Source organism: Lepidochelys olivacea, assembly GCF_965140295.1.
Source record: "Lepidochelys olivacea isolate rLepOli2 genome assembly, chromosome: 1".
In the NCBI taxonomy this organism is placed as follows: Eukaryota; Metazoa; Chordata; order Testudines; family Cheloniidae; genus Lepidochelys; species Lepidochelys olivacea.
Window position 1 is genome coordinate 54,399,936 of NC_140411.1, and position 17,961 is coordinate 54,417,896.

Genomic DNA, 17,961 nt, shown 5'->3' on the forward strand with positions numbered 1-17,961 from the left:
GTTGTATTCCATGTTGTTTTAAGTTGACCACAAGAGACAAATCTAGTAATGCTCTTCCTGTTTTTTTAAAATCAAATTAAATAATTTAAAATAAAATACAAGGTCTTATGAATTGATCATACTGAATTCATGGAGTGAGAGAATATCCCACGAGTTCTGTCTGAGTGAGATTATATTACTAATTTCCTGAGCAGTGTACATTAGTGATCATACCCTCTTTGGGAGCTCAACTCTTCCTTGAGGCCGAAATGCACAGCGCTGCTACATCTTGAACACTCCATCTGTTGCAATTGCAAATACAACACTGATGCTCCTAAAATGCCATACTGAACATATTTGTTTGAAGAGACAGTATTTACAATAGAAAGCGGCAAATAAGGGAGGAATAGATGACAGGTAAAAGAAACTAAAGAAGCAGATGTTTAGGGTCTGATCCGTCTCCTGTTGTGGTGACCATGAACGAACAGCCTTCCTCAGTTTAAAACAAAAATAAACATTTCTTTTTAGCTCCTTTTGGGGCCTGTGCATGAGAAGGAAAAACATTAGCCTCCCCCCAAATAAGCTATAGTAAATCGCTTAAAAAACACTTGACCAAATTAGTCATTTAGACCAACATCCTCAGATATTTTAGGCATCTGGTTCCCTTAGAATCATTGAATCATAGACTATCAGGGTTGGAAGAGACCTCAGGAGGTCATCTAGTCCAATCCCCTGCTCAAAGCAGGACCAACACTAACTAAATCATCCCAGCCAGGGCTTTGTCAAGCCAGGCCTTAAAAACCTCTAAGGATGGAGATTTACCTCCCTAAGTAACCCATTCCAGTGCTTCACCACCCTCCTTGTGGAACAGTGTTTCCTAATATCCAACCTAGACCTCCCCCACTGCAACTTGAGACCATTGCTTCTTGTAACCTTACCCTGGTTACAACTTGGGTTGGTTCCATGTGCAATGGAAAGATCAAATTATACAATACAATGGTTAGGGCATATCACAGGGTATCTCTGTTAGGGGGCTTATTCCTTCACCCTCTCACGTCCCTGGTCCTGCTTGCAGGAACAGAGAGCAACAATACCCGAAGTCCAAAAATGCAAACAATTTGATGTTTATTGGGGTGACCTTCCAGCAAGCTTAAATCCAAGTTCCTTTTTCCTTATTTTCGAATCCCAACTTACTTCCTGTTTACCCCTAATTTATATAGTAATAGCCTCAGCTATACCTTAACTGATCATTTTACTGAAATTTACCTAACCAATCCTAACTTATTGTAACATGATTAGCTAACCAATTATATCCTACCACCTTAATTAGTTTACACCCAGCAAAATTATACAGCAGACAGAAACAATTCCATGGGAAGGGAGGTGGACTAGATTACATCTTTAATTTATATCTGTTTACTTTTCCCCTTTACAAAGTTAGATAGCTAATATGACTCTTTGTGATCACTGCACTAAAATGAGAAGAAAATGGTACATACTGTATTGTGCGAGCAAATGCCAAGAACTGGATCAGACAAATGTATTGCCTTATTTCCTTCATTTCACATTGTGTGACTCAACTCTGACTCAAGCCTACTCCTACACCACCCCGTTCCCTCCACACATCCCCTTTCCAGGCCATAATTATATATTCAGCTGGGATACAGAAAGGAAATGGGTTTTTCACCCTACTGCCCAAATATGGCAGAATTTGAAGCAGAGGTCTAATGGGCTAGTCCCTTGCTTCGGTATCATGTGTCTGCGAGGGAAGGCTTCCCATGCCCTTAGGCAAAGATGTTGCCAAAGAGGAAGTTTTAGAAAGATCAGAAATTTTGTAGTATTTGCACTTTCACACATTCTGCATCTGTCTATAGTTATAGCTAAGGTACAAGATTCCCTCAGAATTGTTCACTCCCCAATTATAGGGTTTGTCCTATAACTGGGTAGGAAGGTATTTGCAGGATTTCTTGTTTAACCTTGACCTAAAAATATAAAACAAAAGAATGTCAAATTTCAGCTGAATGCCCCAAATAAACAGATAGGGTGGGAGTCATTCAGTACACTATAGTAGTGATTTAAAATCTGAACTTTTTTGTTTTCCGGGTCCACAAATTGAAGAGTGGTTGCAGATCTGTGGCTCCTGCTCAGTGTGACATATGGTTTTGCTCCCTCATGATATCATATCCAAGGCAAATAGTGCGGAAGCATGCCTTCTGACCACAGGCTTTCCCAGTGTGAGCCATGTTAAGAGGGAGAGCAGGAGCACTGCAACAAGGGCAGTGTTGGGGTCAGTCTGTCTGCATAGTGCTGAGTTACAAGCTAATGCTTTTCAGGGTGGTTTATTTTTCTGTTCTTTTTGGCTGCTCCTATTGTATTAATGTTAATGGGAGCTGCACTCAGGGACTACAATTTTGATCCCTAGTATTTCTCTGGCAGAAGAGGGGAAAATACTTACTTCCACCAAGTTTAATACTAATAAGGGTAGTCTAAGAAAACAACAAGTTCCATCGCTGGAGCTTACTCCTGCTTGGAAATCATTGCATGGTAGGAGCTGAAAGCATGAACATCTCTGCAAGCCTAGATTATTATTATTGTGGTTCCAGTTGTAAGCTCATTGGTACAGGAGCCATCTTTTTATTCTGTGTTTGTACAGCGCCTAGCACAATGGGCCATGAGGGGGGGTTCCTTTTATCTGAAGCTCCAAAGAAAAAGAGGTGCCGTTCACGGTTATGGTTTTGGTCCAGCTCAGTGTGTGAAGGCTATGGCTGCTGCTAGAGGCGCTCCTGTGGTAAAAGTAGCACTTTGGGAAATGTTTATACAGCTGTATCAGACCATATAATTTGCACTAGCAATTATTTCTACTTTACAAAGTCCTACTGAAATGAATAGAACGCTTGGACTTTTGATTTGGATAATGAGTTTGTACAGTAGAAGTATTATAAGGCAATATTGTTTGAAGAGACATAGTACCAGCTGAGCTTACTGCAGTTGCTGCCACATCATGGAATAACAATATCAATCTGTGAACTGCTGTATAGCTAGCCTAACAATCAAAGGAAATGAAGAACACAAACATAGAAGCTATACTGTGAGGTATATTTTTAAAGGAGAGAATATTCAAATCCAATATTTACATGCAAAACTCACATGAGCTCATGGTTACCTGTTTTTCACATGCAAGGGCACTTACATGCTGTAGGGGCAACTTAGGAACTTTAGAAAATGTGTCTGTAAACATCTGGTTTCTGATCAGCTCACAAAATCAGGGAGAAGGTGCCATCCATGGTTAATTCCACCTTTGATATGTACTTCCTGGGGTCCAGTATATATGGTAATTCTGTCTGCTGGGATCCCCTAACACAGGACAATACAAACTGTAAAACCTACCACAAGATGAATTTAAGAATGGAATGGCTACCTTACTGTGGTGTATTCAAAAGTTTCTATGGGCTTTTCTTTAGTTTGTAGTGTACATTTTTATATTTATTCTATCTTAATAATATAGGACACCAGTCGCTGCTTAAAAAGAAACGTACTGTTTAATTTTAAAAATACTCATTTTGACTAAGACAATAAATCACTCATCATTTATGAAAAATACTATCAGGTTTCTATTATACATTTGAATGTCTAAGTATTTTGTATAAAATCATCCATTAGGTTCCCCCAAACTCTGTGATGATCCAGAAAACCTCTGATAGGTTTGCCTTTCAAATATTCTTAGCAATTTGTCATATTTTTCTAATATTTAGGAGGATTTTTTTCTGAAGTAATCTCGCCCTTAGCAAATGCAGTTGTAATATGAAGGCAGAAGCTACTGAGCAATTGTATATTGAAGTGCATAGTTTGTCCACATTTGGAAAAAGCAGATGTTTGGAGAAATAATAGCTGGTACTGATTGTGGATTCTTTCAGAATAAACAGTCATAAAATTGTAGCAAGCCATAAACATTTTGTTTACTATAAGAAAGGAAACATTTTATACAACCCAATTTTTTTTGCAAATTAAATGTTAACAGTGTCACCAGTAGGGTCATAACTATATGGGGGAGGAGAAAGTATATTTAAATAACCAAATAGGAAAATTATTCATAATGTACAGTTATTAACACTCTTTCAATAAATAAATGATATATTATGTTTTCATTGATTTCCATAACATTTGAAGCAAATCAAATTTCTACCCCTTTAAATACTTGTATTGACAGAAACTGCTTATGGATTATTATGCTGCCCATTATCTTTAAGGAACTAAAAAAGTTAAGTAAAGGCTTACAAGATTAAGCTACTTTTTATTTGCATAGAAAAATATTTATCATAGGAGTCAACTATCATATGAGAGAAATTGCATTAGTTTTAATTGAAAAAAGGTAGCTAAAAAGTTTCTGTGGGTTATTGCAACAGTACAAGAATACAAGATTAAAAAATGTAAAACAAATTGTGAAAGCTAAAGCAGGCTACAAAACAGAAGGTTCCTCTATTGTCTTTCCCTCACCTAATTATGTTAAAAGAAAAGGAGTACTTGTGGCACCTTAGAGACTAACCAATTTATTAGAGCATAAGCTTTCGTGAGCTACAGCTCACTTCATCAGATGCATATCGTGGAAACTGCTGCAGTTTCCACGATATGCATCTGATGAAGTGAGCTGTAGCTCACGAAAGCTTATGCTCTAATAAATTGGTTAGTCTCTAAGGTGCCACAAGTACTCCTTTTCTTTTTGCGAATACAGACTAACACGGCTGTTACTCTGAAACCTAATTATGTTACAACTTCATGTGCCATGGTTGTTGACTACTATAAAGTGTAATTCTATACTTTCTAATATAACTTTTAAAACATCCTGCCCAAAAAAGCACTTTGCAAAATATATATATTTGTATATGCTCACTCCCACTTGCATCACAACCTCGTTGTTACATAATCATCCTGAACAACTGTCTCTTCGTTCATCTCCGAGTCACTGGTAATGTCCAACTTCTTGTCCAGCAAATCCTCTGGTGTGGGGGGGTCTGAGTCCTGTACCTCTGTCTTCTCGGTTTCCACAGCACAATCATTCTCCTCGTGCTGTGAATCCGAAGTCTCGCTGTCGGTTTGCTTATTGTTTGTTAGCATGCACTTTTCATTGAGACCTTGGACGCTTAATTCACAGTTCATGACCAATTTTTCCCCTTCCAGTTCAGTAGTTTTCTTGCATTGTTTGTCCACCTGTTGTTGTGAAACTTCTTCAGACACAGAGTATATTTTATTTGCACTCAGTTCCAAAGAGCTTGTTTTCGATCGTCTATGAAATAATCCAAAGCTTTTTATGTCTGTTACAAAGTTCACTCTCTTTTGTTTCTCCTTTATGGGCTTGGACACCATCAGTGCAGTTCCATTGCTTATGTTATGTGGTTCAGAGGCTATAGCAGCTGATCTTGGATGAATCAGTGTAGTTATGTCAAAAAGGCTGAAGTTCTTTTTCTTTACTTTCTCATTTCCTCCACTCTCACGGTTTTCATCAGTCTCTAACAAAGAAGAGGCTTCTTTGTTGATTTTTGAAGTTTGCAAATTAGAAAGCTTGTTTCCTTTCAACAAACCCAGGACTTCAAAACGAAAGCTGGAAATATCTTGCTTTAACTCCTAAAAAGTTAGGAAGATATAGGAAGCATTTAAAACTTGGGAAGCTGTTTTGGTTTCGTTTGGTTTTCTCTTTGTAATAAAGAACACCACCTGAATGTTTTAGCAAATATGTTCATTTGTAAATACATAGTATTATGGATGTTAATTTTTATTTTTCTCTGACATCTTCTAAGTGCTTTGCAAATGCTTCTGATCAGTCCTCACAATTCCCATGGAAGGTGAAGAAACAAATATTAATACTTCCCAGAAGAAAGCCTGAGAGCTTACGTAAATTGCCTAAGACCCCTTGTCCAAATCACTGGCAGTGGTAGGATGAGAACTCTGGCTGTCTTACCTCCCAGATCTATGTTTGGCTCCCTAGACTGTGCTACTCCTATACAGGCAGAACATTTTCACTGCTATTCCTTAACCCACCAAATGTTATTACCCTTTACAAGGTGCAGTAACTTCCAGGTGGATGGCCCCAGGAACTGTGTGTTTTAAGTGTATCAGTGTATGGGTGCTAGGGAGAGTCTGTGAGAGTGGAAAGGCACAGCAGTGAATGGAAGAGGTGTGGTGGGTGAGGTCATCCTCTCTCCCATTAGTAACTTCATCAAGATCTGTGGAATTTAATCTTTGATTAAAAGAAAGGAGGGAAGGGGGGATCTGTGACCCTAAGAGCCCCTCAACGCCAACTGCCGAAATGTACAGACAGAGGATGACTGGATAGTTTAAAGAAGCTTCCAGCCTTTTGGTTTAGCAAGTTTTAATAGCTGAATTTTATGGTTTGTCACCCAGTGACACTAAGAATATCATTTCCTCTGAAGTCCACAGTTTGAGGAACCAGGACCAGTATAACCTCATCACCCTTCCAAGATCAGGTCATCATCAAATGATCTTTCCTCACTTTAGCACTTAACTGCCAGCATCATATTAGCCCTGATACACATAATCCCCAACACACTGTTGTCATAACACATATCTAAGAGGTGTCATGTAAGGTATCACATGTAAACTGGTGACATGCTGGTCCCAGAAATCCTTGTGTGATGTATGAACGGGATGTATACAAAGAGTTATGTATGTGTGCTGGAAATGCATTTCACAGGCAGTGTACAAATCAGGCCTGCTCTAGACACAAGAGTGTGGATTCCTCTCTCTGACGAGCTTGATTACAGGCAGAGGACAGTGAAAGTACATTTACATATAAGGTAAACCAAGCAATCAAACTAATAAGCAATGGAGGAAAGCACTTAGTGAACTCTCTAGGGTTGTGAGTCTGCAATCCAAGTAAGTCTGCCTGGCTTTTGAGACAAAGACAATGGACTTCGGAAAAGATATGGGGAGAAAAAAGACATTCTGGTTATCCATCACTTAGGGGACATAAGGAACAGCACCCTCTGAGCCTGGGAAAGTTTGATTCTCCTGGCCTGAAGGGCAGGAGCTGCTGATAGCTTGCTGTAAGTGACCAAATGTTTTTGGCAAAAACATAAGTTGCTAGAATTTAGTTTTAGTCACTAGAAAGTGTATTTTGTTTTGTTTAGATTGTAACCATTCCTGTCTCTTTCTCTCTCACTTAGTATCACTTAAATCTCTGTTCTTTGTTAATAAACTTATTCTTAGTTCTACTATAAACTATCTCATTGCTGTTAGATTGAAGGATAAAGTGAGTCCTCAGCTAACCTGACGGCTCTTCCATCCAGCCCTGTACTCCATGGCAGAAGAGCTCATTTTCTGTGATGTAGAAGTATTTCCATCTTACTCTAGCAGTCCGGTCATTCACACAAGCTCTACTGCACTTTGGGATTCCCCGACACAGAGAAGATCCCCAGCTAGCCAATTGAGTTGTCTCGTTCTTCCACTGGAAAAAGCCTGGTCCAAAATGTTTAAATGATTGGCCCAAACTGACCTAGTAATCCATTGGCATAGCCAAGCATAGAACACAGATCATTTGACACCAATCATTAGGCTATGCTGCCCATAATTGAAAGTCTAAAGACATTGTACTGGAAAGAAAAAAAAAAGGAGCAAGATTTTGTGTGCATAATGTATGCATGTAGTCAGGGAAGTCACACAGACGGTCCTCTAAGCTGTAAGTGAATGGTAGTTGCATGATTGTTTGTTTGATGCTCTGTAGTCATTTGACATTTTATTATTAAATTGATAAGCATGAAAATAGTCACCTTAAAATTCTCTTCTGTGAGTCCTTCTTCAGTTTTGGCATCTCTTATCATTGCGGCAACGTATCGCTTAACGAGATTTCTCATCACTTCCTAAAAGATTTAAAATAATGTGTTAGTTTCTCTGGCAATGCTAACTGGACATGCAGTCAGTGAACGAACTGCACTTTTGCTTCCATTTCTAAGTCACTACAAAAATTTTAAAATTCCTAGAGCCAGTCAAAATGTTTCATCAAAGTGTTTTCTGAATGAAAAATAATTGTTTCAGTTAAAGAATATGTGGGGGGAGGGGCAGGGTAAATCTTCTCCCATCCCTCTCTAATAATTACCCATGCTAAAAAAAAAAAAAAAAAAACGAGCCTTCACCTGGTATTGATGATGTCTCCTCAAATTATCAGCGGCACGCCTCTGAAAAGAAATAGATTGAGATACTGAGTGGTATTAATGCCAGTGAATGATTTTTGTATAAAAAAAAGAACAACTTCAACAGCTGGATGAAAGTGGCAGGACAGCAATGCTATGCACTGGGGCAAGTGACGTGGAGGACTGATTCGAGGTCTCTGGGAAGTTTTGTTACTGGTGAAAGGCCCATCCTGGAGCTGGATAGGAGGGAGGACTGCTGACAGGCAAAATGAGAAGTGGATCCTCTGTGTCTTCTCCAAATTGCAAAGGGGAGATCTGTGCAAGCTCTAAGTAGGACAGGGTGGAGTGGAGCATAGCATCTGTGATCAAACTGAGACGCCCTCTGCACAAAGGGGCTGGGGAAGGATAATGGCTACTATTCTGACCTTCAAAGCTAGGATAGTAGCTATATAGGGGCTGAGTAGTGCCCCATGACTACCCCACAAGTTAGAGAGTGAATTCTTCCTCCTCACCCCTGTTAGCTTCCTGCACAAAGCCTGATTGCTCATGCTCGGTGTGGTGAAGAATGAATTTGGGGGAAAGAGAAAACCCAAGTAAACTTTTGCACTGTAGTGCAAAAGCAGTCCCCTCAGATTAATGGTATGTTTCATCTCTGGATGAAAGGGTCAACACTGGGTCATCAGCCAGACTCAAAACAAAGCCAAACCTTTCCAGTTTGCCAGATGGACAATGCTCAAATGGTGGACAACAAAAAGAGGCTTCACAGGAAGAAATGTGTAAAACACAGCACTACAAACAACAAAGCCACGGACATCTCATCTGATTGTACTCAGATACCTAAGGGGTCTCAGGAAGAAGGAAAAAAATAATTTGATTCTTACTCTGCTCATGAATTAATGATCTCCTCAATAACAATTCAGATGGGCTCATTGAAGTCTTTGCTTATTCTATACCTTTGATTGTCCCTAGCTTATATTAACAGATTCAAAATCCAGAAGAGAAAATTGTGACCATCTAGGCTGACCACCTGTATAACACAGGCCATAGGACTTTCCCAAAATAATTCCTAGAGCAGATCTGTTAGAAAAAAATATCCAATCTTGATTTAAAAATTGTCAGTGTGGAGAATCTACCACAACCCTTGGTAAATTGCTCCAATGGTTAATTACCATCACTGTTAAAAATGTATGCTTTATTTCCAGTTTGTATTTGTCTATCTTAACTTCCAGCCATTGGACTGTGTTATACCTTTCTGTACTAGATTAAGAAGCCAAATATTTGTTCCCCATGTAGAGCAGTAGACTGTAATCAAGTCACCCGTTAATCTTCTCTTTCTTAAAATAAATAGATTGAGCTCTTTGAGCCTATCGCTATAAGGCACGTTTTCTAATTCTTTAATCATTCTTTTGAATCCTCTCTGCACCTTCTCCAGTTTACCAACATCCTTCTTGAGTTGTCGACAATAAAACTGGACACACTATTTCAGCAGAGATCGCACCAGTGCCAGATACGGAGTAAATTAGTGAGAGCAAGATTGATTTTTTTGATTTTTGCCTCCTACATTTGTCATCCCAAATGCAATTGGATGTCTAACCTATGGCAAAATCTGTCTAGGATACCTGACAAAACCAAAGTTATAACACATCAGGCATTCATATATTTTCTCCAGCTCTTGCAGTCAAGGCTGATTTACAATTTACTTATGATTGGTAACATTTCTGTACTAGTGGATGGTTTGTAATTTGTGATTGAGTTATCTCTTGTAATTTACTGCAAAGTCATGATGAGACTCCAGCAGGATATAGGGTTGGGTGGGAGGACACTGCATTTTCTGTTGTGGTAGCTTCTCTGAAAAGACACTGCAGAGAATGGTTCCCTAAGTGAGCAGCTGCCCTCTAGTTATTCCAGTGTTTTTTCCTGATTAAATTTCTGTGTCTTATGTCATTTTTTGCATGCTAAATACAAGTTACTATGTCCCTTCTAACTCCATCACCTGTAGACTGAGTGGAAATACATCCAGTACTATGCGCACAGATTACAAATGTTTCGGCTAAACCCCTTTGCAGAGAAAGGGATGTAGCTTTCCCCCACTCTGCATTAAAGGAGCTTTGCTCTTGCAATGTTTTAAGGTGGGCCACCAGGTGGAGATGTCTCCCTCTTGTTGGGAGAAGACTGAGGAAATCCTAACGGCATTAGGGTTCATGAAGACAAATCTGATTCACAGAGGATTTGGCAATCAGGAAAAAAATCATTTGAAGATATTACTGAAATGTGTTTAACTCAAGGTAAAGGTAGTGAACCCAATAAACAAACTAAATGCTGACTCCTGCATTGCAGAAAACACCACCACAGCTCAGCACTGTGGGTATTTACAGTTAAATACAAAATAAACACATTAGCCCAAGTTCAGCCTCCCTCAGCTTACACTGCTTGGATCAAGATAACACTGATTAGCCAGATCAGTTATTTACTGATCCTGCACCCACTGAAGTCAGTGGCAAAACTCCCAATGGAGCAGTGCGGTGACCATTCAGCACACAGCCTGGTAACACAGGATTTTGGCTGACAGTACTAACCATATTTTTCAACGTGCAAATCTCTCCAGAATATTTTTACGACAACTACAATATGTATTTAATGCACAACACTGATAAACTGGAGAAGAATAAATGTGTGCATGTGTGCGCACTTGCATGTGTTCACATATAATGCCAAACTAGTGTTCTACGCCTCAGTTCTCCCTCTCCCATTAAAATGCTCAGATCCTTTCTTCAGCTCCTAATTCCCTTTCTCTTCTTCCTCACAGCAGAATGGATCCTCGCCTTCTGCAAACTCACTGCCATGAGCTTTCTACCCACTGCTGATTCCCAGTTCAGGTTGGGAACTGTGAAAAATGTGTGCCAGAAACCTATGTGAGTTTCCAGCAGGGTGAGGGTGATGAAGAGTGGGACATGTTACAGATAAGAGACGTGCCTTACCTCCCAACTCTAAGAAACCCCTCTGACCTCCCACACTAGTACCCCCATACAGTCCCCTAAAACTCCTTAGAAACAGGCAGTTCCCAGGTGTTATCTACTTAAGAAACAGATAGTTTCCTAAAGGCTAAGGCCCAAATTTTCAAAGGGAGCCTCTAATTTTGATTGCCATATTTTCTGGATGCCCACACTTCAACATGCAAGATGTCTGAAGTGACACACTCAAAATTACAGACTTTTTTGAGTATGATGGCTCCAGAGCTTAATTTTTGGAGGTACTGATGACCTCCAACTTTATCTGAGGTCAACAGCAAGTACATAAGGTTCTAGGTGCTTAATGCTGGCCAGGACAGCCAAAGACTGAGGTCACTTGTGAAAATTTGTCATCAAATCACTCAAAGTAAACTAAAATCTTGAGGTTAAGGATGTTTTCCCACAAGGGACTATATAGTCTGCTTCTTCTCAGCACAGCTGTGTCTAAAACTTTCAATATGACTTCACTCACAGCTTTCCCTTTGCTATGGAGAAAGCTAAATTAGGAAATGTTTACAGGTCAAGATTTAGGTGGTTTTTTTTAATAAAAAGATAAAATTAAAATTGTTGCTGCCAAGACTCAAAACTTGAAAGCTATATACATGCCAAATGTTAATACCTTAAAACAGTCACTGCTTTCCCCTTTGCTTTGTTTAGTGCTCCACTCCCAAATGGACCTCTTTGAACAGTCACTTTCATTTAAGCAAGAAAAAGAGTGAGAATTCAAAAACCTTTGATTTCGATTTTTTTAATGAATTTTTATTAAAGAAAAGTTGGTGTTTAAGTGCAGCTCAGCTGTATGTGAAGTGCAGTTGAAAGTTGTGGGTAGAACAGCCATGGGCAAAAAGTTATATATATATTAATCACTGTAACAGAGAAGGCATGCCCATGTGATTAAAGCATGGCAGTGGGCCCTCTAAGATGCCGGTTCAGTTCCTAGCTCTACCACAAATTTTCCTTGTGATACTGGGCAAGTCCCTTAATCTGTCTGTGCATGTGATAAAAAGAAAGGTAATAATAAGTCCTTTCTGATGTCCTGTGTCTATATAGGACCTGGCACAAACCTCATTTGAGAGACTCCAATCATTACTTTAATAACAGTAGTAATAATTTCTATTACCCCATTTATTAAATTGCCAGCCAATCAATACAGTTTTGTAGACTTGGCAGCAAAATCTATTTACTGGTCAGAAATGTAATAATACTAAATTATTTTTAGAGACATGATCTTTTTCTGGCCAATTGTTTTTCACCTAGAAATTTTCATAAAGGTAGAATTCAAATTCAAAGTCTGGCCTTAACATCAAGGAGCTCAATGGTCTGGATCCAGGATACTCTGGGATGTGTACCATGCTTGACAGTGCCAATCTTCAGGAACAACACAGCTGTCCATGGCTAGGGTAAAGCTTGTCTCTGAAGGAGACACTGCTTTCTCTGGGGCTGATCCAGGGCTGTGCAAGAAACTCCTGCACAATCTAACCACCACCTCAAATGTCACCACTTTCCGTTCCAAAGGCGATTGCACTCCTTTGACCTAACCTTCACTAACAAACCACAGCAGATACATAAAAACTAAAACCTCACATTATTTTCCCCTTGGAAAGAAAAGGGTGAGAAAAAAGGAGAAACATGTGACAAATGCTAGTTGCATCACTTAATACATCCTGGAAGGTGCTCAGATAATGGGATGAGGGTGGTATAAGAACCTGAGTAAAATGGAATAGAGGTAAATGATCATGCAGTGTTGTTGTAGCTGTGCTGGTCTCATGATATCAGAAACACAAGGTAGGTGAGGTCATTTTTTTCTTGGACCAACTTCTTTTGGTGAGAAAGATAAGCTTTTGAGCTTACACAGAGCTCTTCTTTCTCAGTCCTAAAGAATAGCTCTGTGTAAGCTTGAAAGCTTGTCTCTCTCACCAATGGAATAAAAGATGTTACCTCACCCACCTTGTTTCTCTTAAATGCTTATGTAAGTCAGCAGCACGAGGAAATACACAACGTGTTCCTAGCAAATCCCTTCCCCTATATGTCCTTCAGACTACTTTGAGTTTAAAATTTGGAATGGAGAAATCTACAAGTGGGTGATGGTGATAAAACACTAAATAACAGCTCTGAAATTTGATTTCATCCTACATCAATAACAAATCTGGATAGTGAAACATGGCACATAGTTGTAGGAAAATAATTTATTCCAACACTATTTATTTTTATGAATTAGGGCATATATTTCAAAAGTGGTCACAGATTGTGGTTAGCCAAGTTGAGTACTTTAATTTTAGACACCAAAAGACATTGATTAGTGTCATAAATATAAAGGGAAGGGTAAACACCTTTAAAATCCCTTCTGGCCAGAGGAAAAATCCTTTCACGTGTAAAGGGTTAAGAAGCTAGGATAACCTCACTGGCACCTGACCAAAATGACCAATGAGGAGACAAGATACTTTCAAAAGCTGGAAGGAGGGAGAAAAACAAAGGGTCTGTGTGATGCTTTTGCCAGGGACAGAACAGGAATGGAGTCTTAGAACTTAGTAAGTAATCTAGCTAGATATGCGTTAGATTATGATTTCTTTAAATGGCTGAGAAATTAAGTTGTGCTGAATAGAATGGATATTCCTGTCTGTGTGTCTTTTTGTAACTTAAGGTTTTGCTTAGAGGGATTCTCTATGTTTTGAATCTGATTACCCTGTAAGGTATTTATCATCCTGATTTTACAGAGGTGCTTCTTTTTATTGTTACTTCTATTAAAATTCTTCTTTTCAAGAATTGAATGCTTTTTTTCATTGTTCTTAAGATCCAAGGGTTTGGGTCTGTGGTCACCTATGCAAATTGGTGAGGATTTTTATCAAACCTTCCCCAGGAAGTGGGGTGCAAGGGTTGGGAGGATTTTGAGGGGAAAGACGTTTCCAAACAATGCTTTCCTAATAAAAATAAACCCAGGTAAATGTTTGGTGGTGGCAGTGGAAGTCCAAGGGCAAAGGGTAAAATAGTTTGTATCTTGGGGAAGTTTTAACCTAAGCTGGTAAAAGTAATCTTAGGAGGTTTTCATGCAGGTCCCCACATCTGTACCCTAGTGCTCAGAGTGGGGAAGGAACCTTGACAATTAGTCTGGAAAATGTAGGCCTAAAAAAGGTCAATAAAACTGCACTACAAATCCATAGCTAATAAAAGTACATCAATGCAGCTACTCTATATTGCTTAAAACAGCAGCATACTAGTTATCTTTGAACAGGGGTAGTCAATTATTTTTTGTCAAGGTCCAAATTTCTTAGTCAAGGTACAGTCAAGGTCCAGACTACAGAGAAACATTTTTATACCACAATAACAGTAATGATAATAATAAGTAAATAAAAGCTTTCGTGGTCTGTTCAAAAGCATCTTGCAGTCTGCCTATTGACTGCCCCATCTTAGAGATGTGCAATGAAGTACTAACTTTGAACCATTTTGTGATAATAGTTAAAGACAGTACTGCATATACTGGGCTATGTCAAAATGACATTAGCAAAAATAAAAACAAATACATAAAATAAATATAAGTGTGCAATAATTTTTGAAGGTACAAGACCTTTCTGAATCAGCATTTAGTATTAGAACCTAAGTGCTGGTAAATTACAATTGAACATCACTGTTTTTTTTACACTGTCTGTGAGCAAGCAGCATCTGTGCTTGGAGTAGATGACCTCAGAACAGCTGAGCAGTAGAGGTGGTTGGGTTGGAAAATGGAATTTCCATTCTGTGGAATAGTTCAACATTCTGAAATCTTCTTTCATCCCAAATCAGAATGAAAGGTCAAAATTTACCACAAAATGAAAGATCCAAAATATTGCATGTTGGAAATCTCGAAGTACCCTTGTAGAAATGTTTAGACTTCATCATTTCAATTAATCTATGATATTGTAAACATAAGTCAATAAGATAACATTTTGTTAATTTCCCATCAAAAATTTTGATGAAATCAGTATATTCCTGTAAAATGTTTAGATTTAGTGAAATCAGCTGTTCAAATGATCCACCTACTGAAGAGCCCGCTTTTCCAAAGAAAAGCAATGTGATAGGAGAAAGATTTCATAAACTAGCTGAGTGTGATATTTGATCAACCCAGAGGATAGGCTGTCCACTGCACAGTGGACTCTGGTAGTTGCAGAGAATTTTCATTCAGGACAAATGAAAATTAATAACTGGCAAAGGGAGGTGTATGAAAGACTCACATAGTGTACCCTGCACCAGCCAAGCCCACTGCACCAAGGGGGAATTCACCCTTTTTGGAAGGCAGGCTGTTCAACAGGCTGGTATGTATAGAGCTCAAAAGGAAGTACCCCCAAGAAAGCATGTGTGTCCGCTCTAGGCCTGATCCAAAGCCTAATGAAGTCAGTAGAAAAACTTCACTGGACTTTGGATCAGGCCTTAGAGTCACAAGCAGAGAAAAACTTCCAGACTAAACTATGTTTCTTCTCACTAGTCATGTTCCAAACAAACAAAAAGGGAGGCTCTGACAATGAGAACTGGTTGGAAAATTCCCCTCAAAAATTTGTTGGCAGACTAAAGCTTTTTTTTTTTTTTTTTTACACAAAAAGTTTTCTGGAAAATGTTGTTTCTTTCAAAATGTTTGTGTTTTTTCCCATGAAAAACCGGAAGACAAAAAAAATCACTTTTCAGTATTCCCCGCCCCCCCCCCCCCTTTTTCCTCCCTTTGTATCATATAATTTACCAGAAACCAAGGTTTGGGGCGGGGGGAGAGGGGAAGAGAAAGAGGACAGATGAGGGAGAAACAAAACAAAGAATCAAAGATATTGAGTTTTCATCAAAAAACAAAAATAAATACATTTTAAAAAATCACAGTGGATTTTGGAAAAAAAAAAGGGGGTGGTTTTTTTTTTTTTTTTCAAATTTTCCTATAAAAAACAATGGCATTTTTGATCAATTCTATTTGCAACAAAACCTATTTGCAACTTATTTCACTGCCTGTTTTTAAACACTGAAACACAGTCATAATATGGGCAGGTTGGGTGCCATCATGATATTACCTGACTTACTTTACCACTAACAGTATTTTTAAAACTGCTCTCCAAGTGATTAATATCTATAAAAGGATTCAAGTTAAATTAATTCTGAACTGATATTAATCACTAATCTCTTTAAAAGACATAGTAGATCCCCAGATCCTCTGCTGGTGTGAATTGGAATAGTCCCCCTAAATTTAACACAGTTGTTTAGACCATCTAATAATCTGGCTCAAAATGTTTAATAAATGAATGTTATGTACCCCACCTTCAAATACACAAACACATTGCCACCGTGAGTCATATTTCTCTTTTAAATATAATCCCACTCTTTTTTTTCTGTCTGGCTCTTATCTGCACTTGTTTCTTTATCTTCTGTTACTGGACTTTGGGGTTCATTGTAGTTTTCCATCGTTCTTTCTGAATTCAGCTCATGGGTTTTGTTTTGCTTTTCTTTCTTTCTGAATCAATCTTTCTCTATCCCTGACTTTTCTATGTGAGTTTTAATGTCTCCATCTTTTTTCACTTCTCTGATTCTTGCAGTCTATTTTTCAGAATCTGTTTCAGTGTCATCCTCATACCCCCTTGTATTTTTTTTTTTTTGCTGACATCTATTTTCTCCCTTTCTGTGGCTCTCTCTTTTCCTTCTCTGTTCTTTCTTTCCTAGCTACAGTAGTGGCAGCTAAACCAATCACACCAGCCTTTCATGATGCAAATGCTGTCCTACAAGGCCACGGTCTGGAACACATGAATTCAGCATCTTTTCAGGAAATCTGAACTAGTTTCACCTGTCATTCTGCATATCCATCACATGTGAGTCATCTCTGCATACTTGGTTCTCTATACTTCCACCCAGGAGAAAAACCTCTCACTGATTAAAGTGAATGACTGGATATGACAGGACAATGAGTGGGGCAAGTCTAGACCATCATTCATTTGATGGGGGTTGGAAAGAGAAAACAGGTAAGGGGAGAGGAGTATATATGAATAAAAAAATGGCCCAGATAGGAGAATACATCAGATCCTCCATGTAATTTCCCCAATCCCTGCTCCTGAGTAAACTTCTGCCTTCATTAAAGTGTGTGGGAGTTTTGCCACTGAATTTAATAAAGCTAGGATTGTATCCCTAGTATATTTCCTTTATAGTTATTTATATGCCCCCCCTTCCCATTGTGTCTAGCACTCCGCAATCTTCATAGTATTTATCCTGGCAACATTCCTGTGAGATAGGGAAGTACTATTGTCCCCATTTTACAGATAGGGAATGACAGCATAGAGATATGTAGTGACTTGCTCACAGTCACACAGGAAATCTGTGTCTGAGCTGGAAGTTGAATCCATGTCTCCCAAATCCAAGGCTAGTGTCCTGATAACTGGATCAACCAGTATTTGCCTCTCTTGTGGGGACTCCTCCCTTTTCCTTCTACTTCCTTCCTCTAAAGGTTCCCAATTCCTTATGCTCCATGCATCAGGAGTCTGTGCTGAATGATGATGATAATAGGGGCATGTTTGATCTAGCATGACACATACAGGAAAATTAGAAAATACTTCTGCCTGCATCGTGTAAGTGCTCTTATCCTCCAAGAGGTTTCCTCTATAATAGGAATGGCTCTTCATGAGCAATGCTTCCAGATCCCTACAATACTTAATAGCACATTATCACATATTCATTATATGCTGTACCATATTGTGGATATATGTTATTTGTCTATGGTATGTCAGTGATACTTAAACTATGGCTGTGGAGCCACAGGTATCTCTTTTGGACCCCACAGGCAGGTCTTTGGCAAAGGTGCAATATTTGACACCACGCTGTCATGTTTTCAAGGTGATAGT

At 38.8% G+C, this 17,961-nt stretch overlaps 1 protein-coding gene across 1 annotated transcript in view; it reads right to left on the minus strand.

The window, feature by feature from the left end:
- Window positions 1-4,671: 4,671 nt before the first annotated feature.
- The window catches only part of TRPC4 (transient receptor potential cation channel subfamily C member 4), a 210,162-nt gene continuing 196,872 nt past the window's right edge, over window positions 4,672-17,961 (minus strand). The window contains exons 9-11 of the mRNA XM_084617453.1: window positions 8,124-8,165; window positions 7,761-7,850; window positions 4,672-5,598 (exon numbers count right to left, since the gene is read on the minus strand). Coding sequence (XP_084473579.1) covers window positions 4,879-5,598; window positions 7,761-7,850; window positions 8,124-8,165 — 852 coding nt within the window. The 3' untranslated portion in view covers window positions 4,672-4,878. The remainder of the gene's footprint in view (window positions 5,599-7,760; window positions 7,851-8,123; window positions 8,166-17,961) is intronic.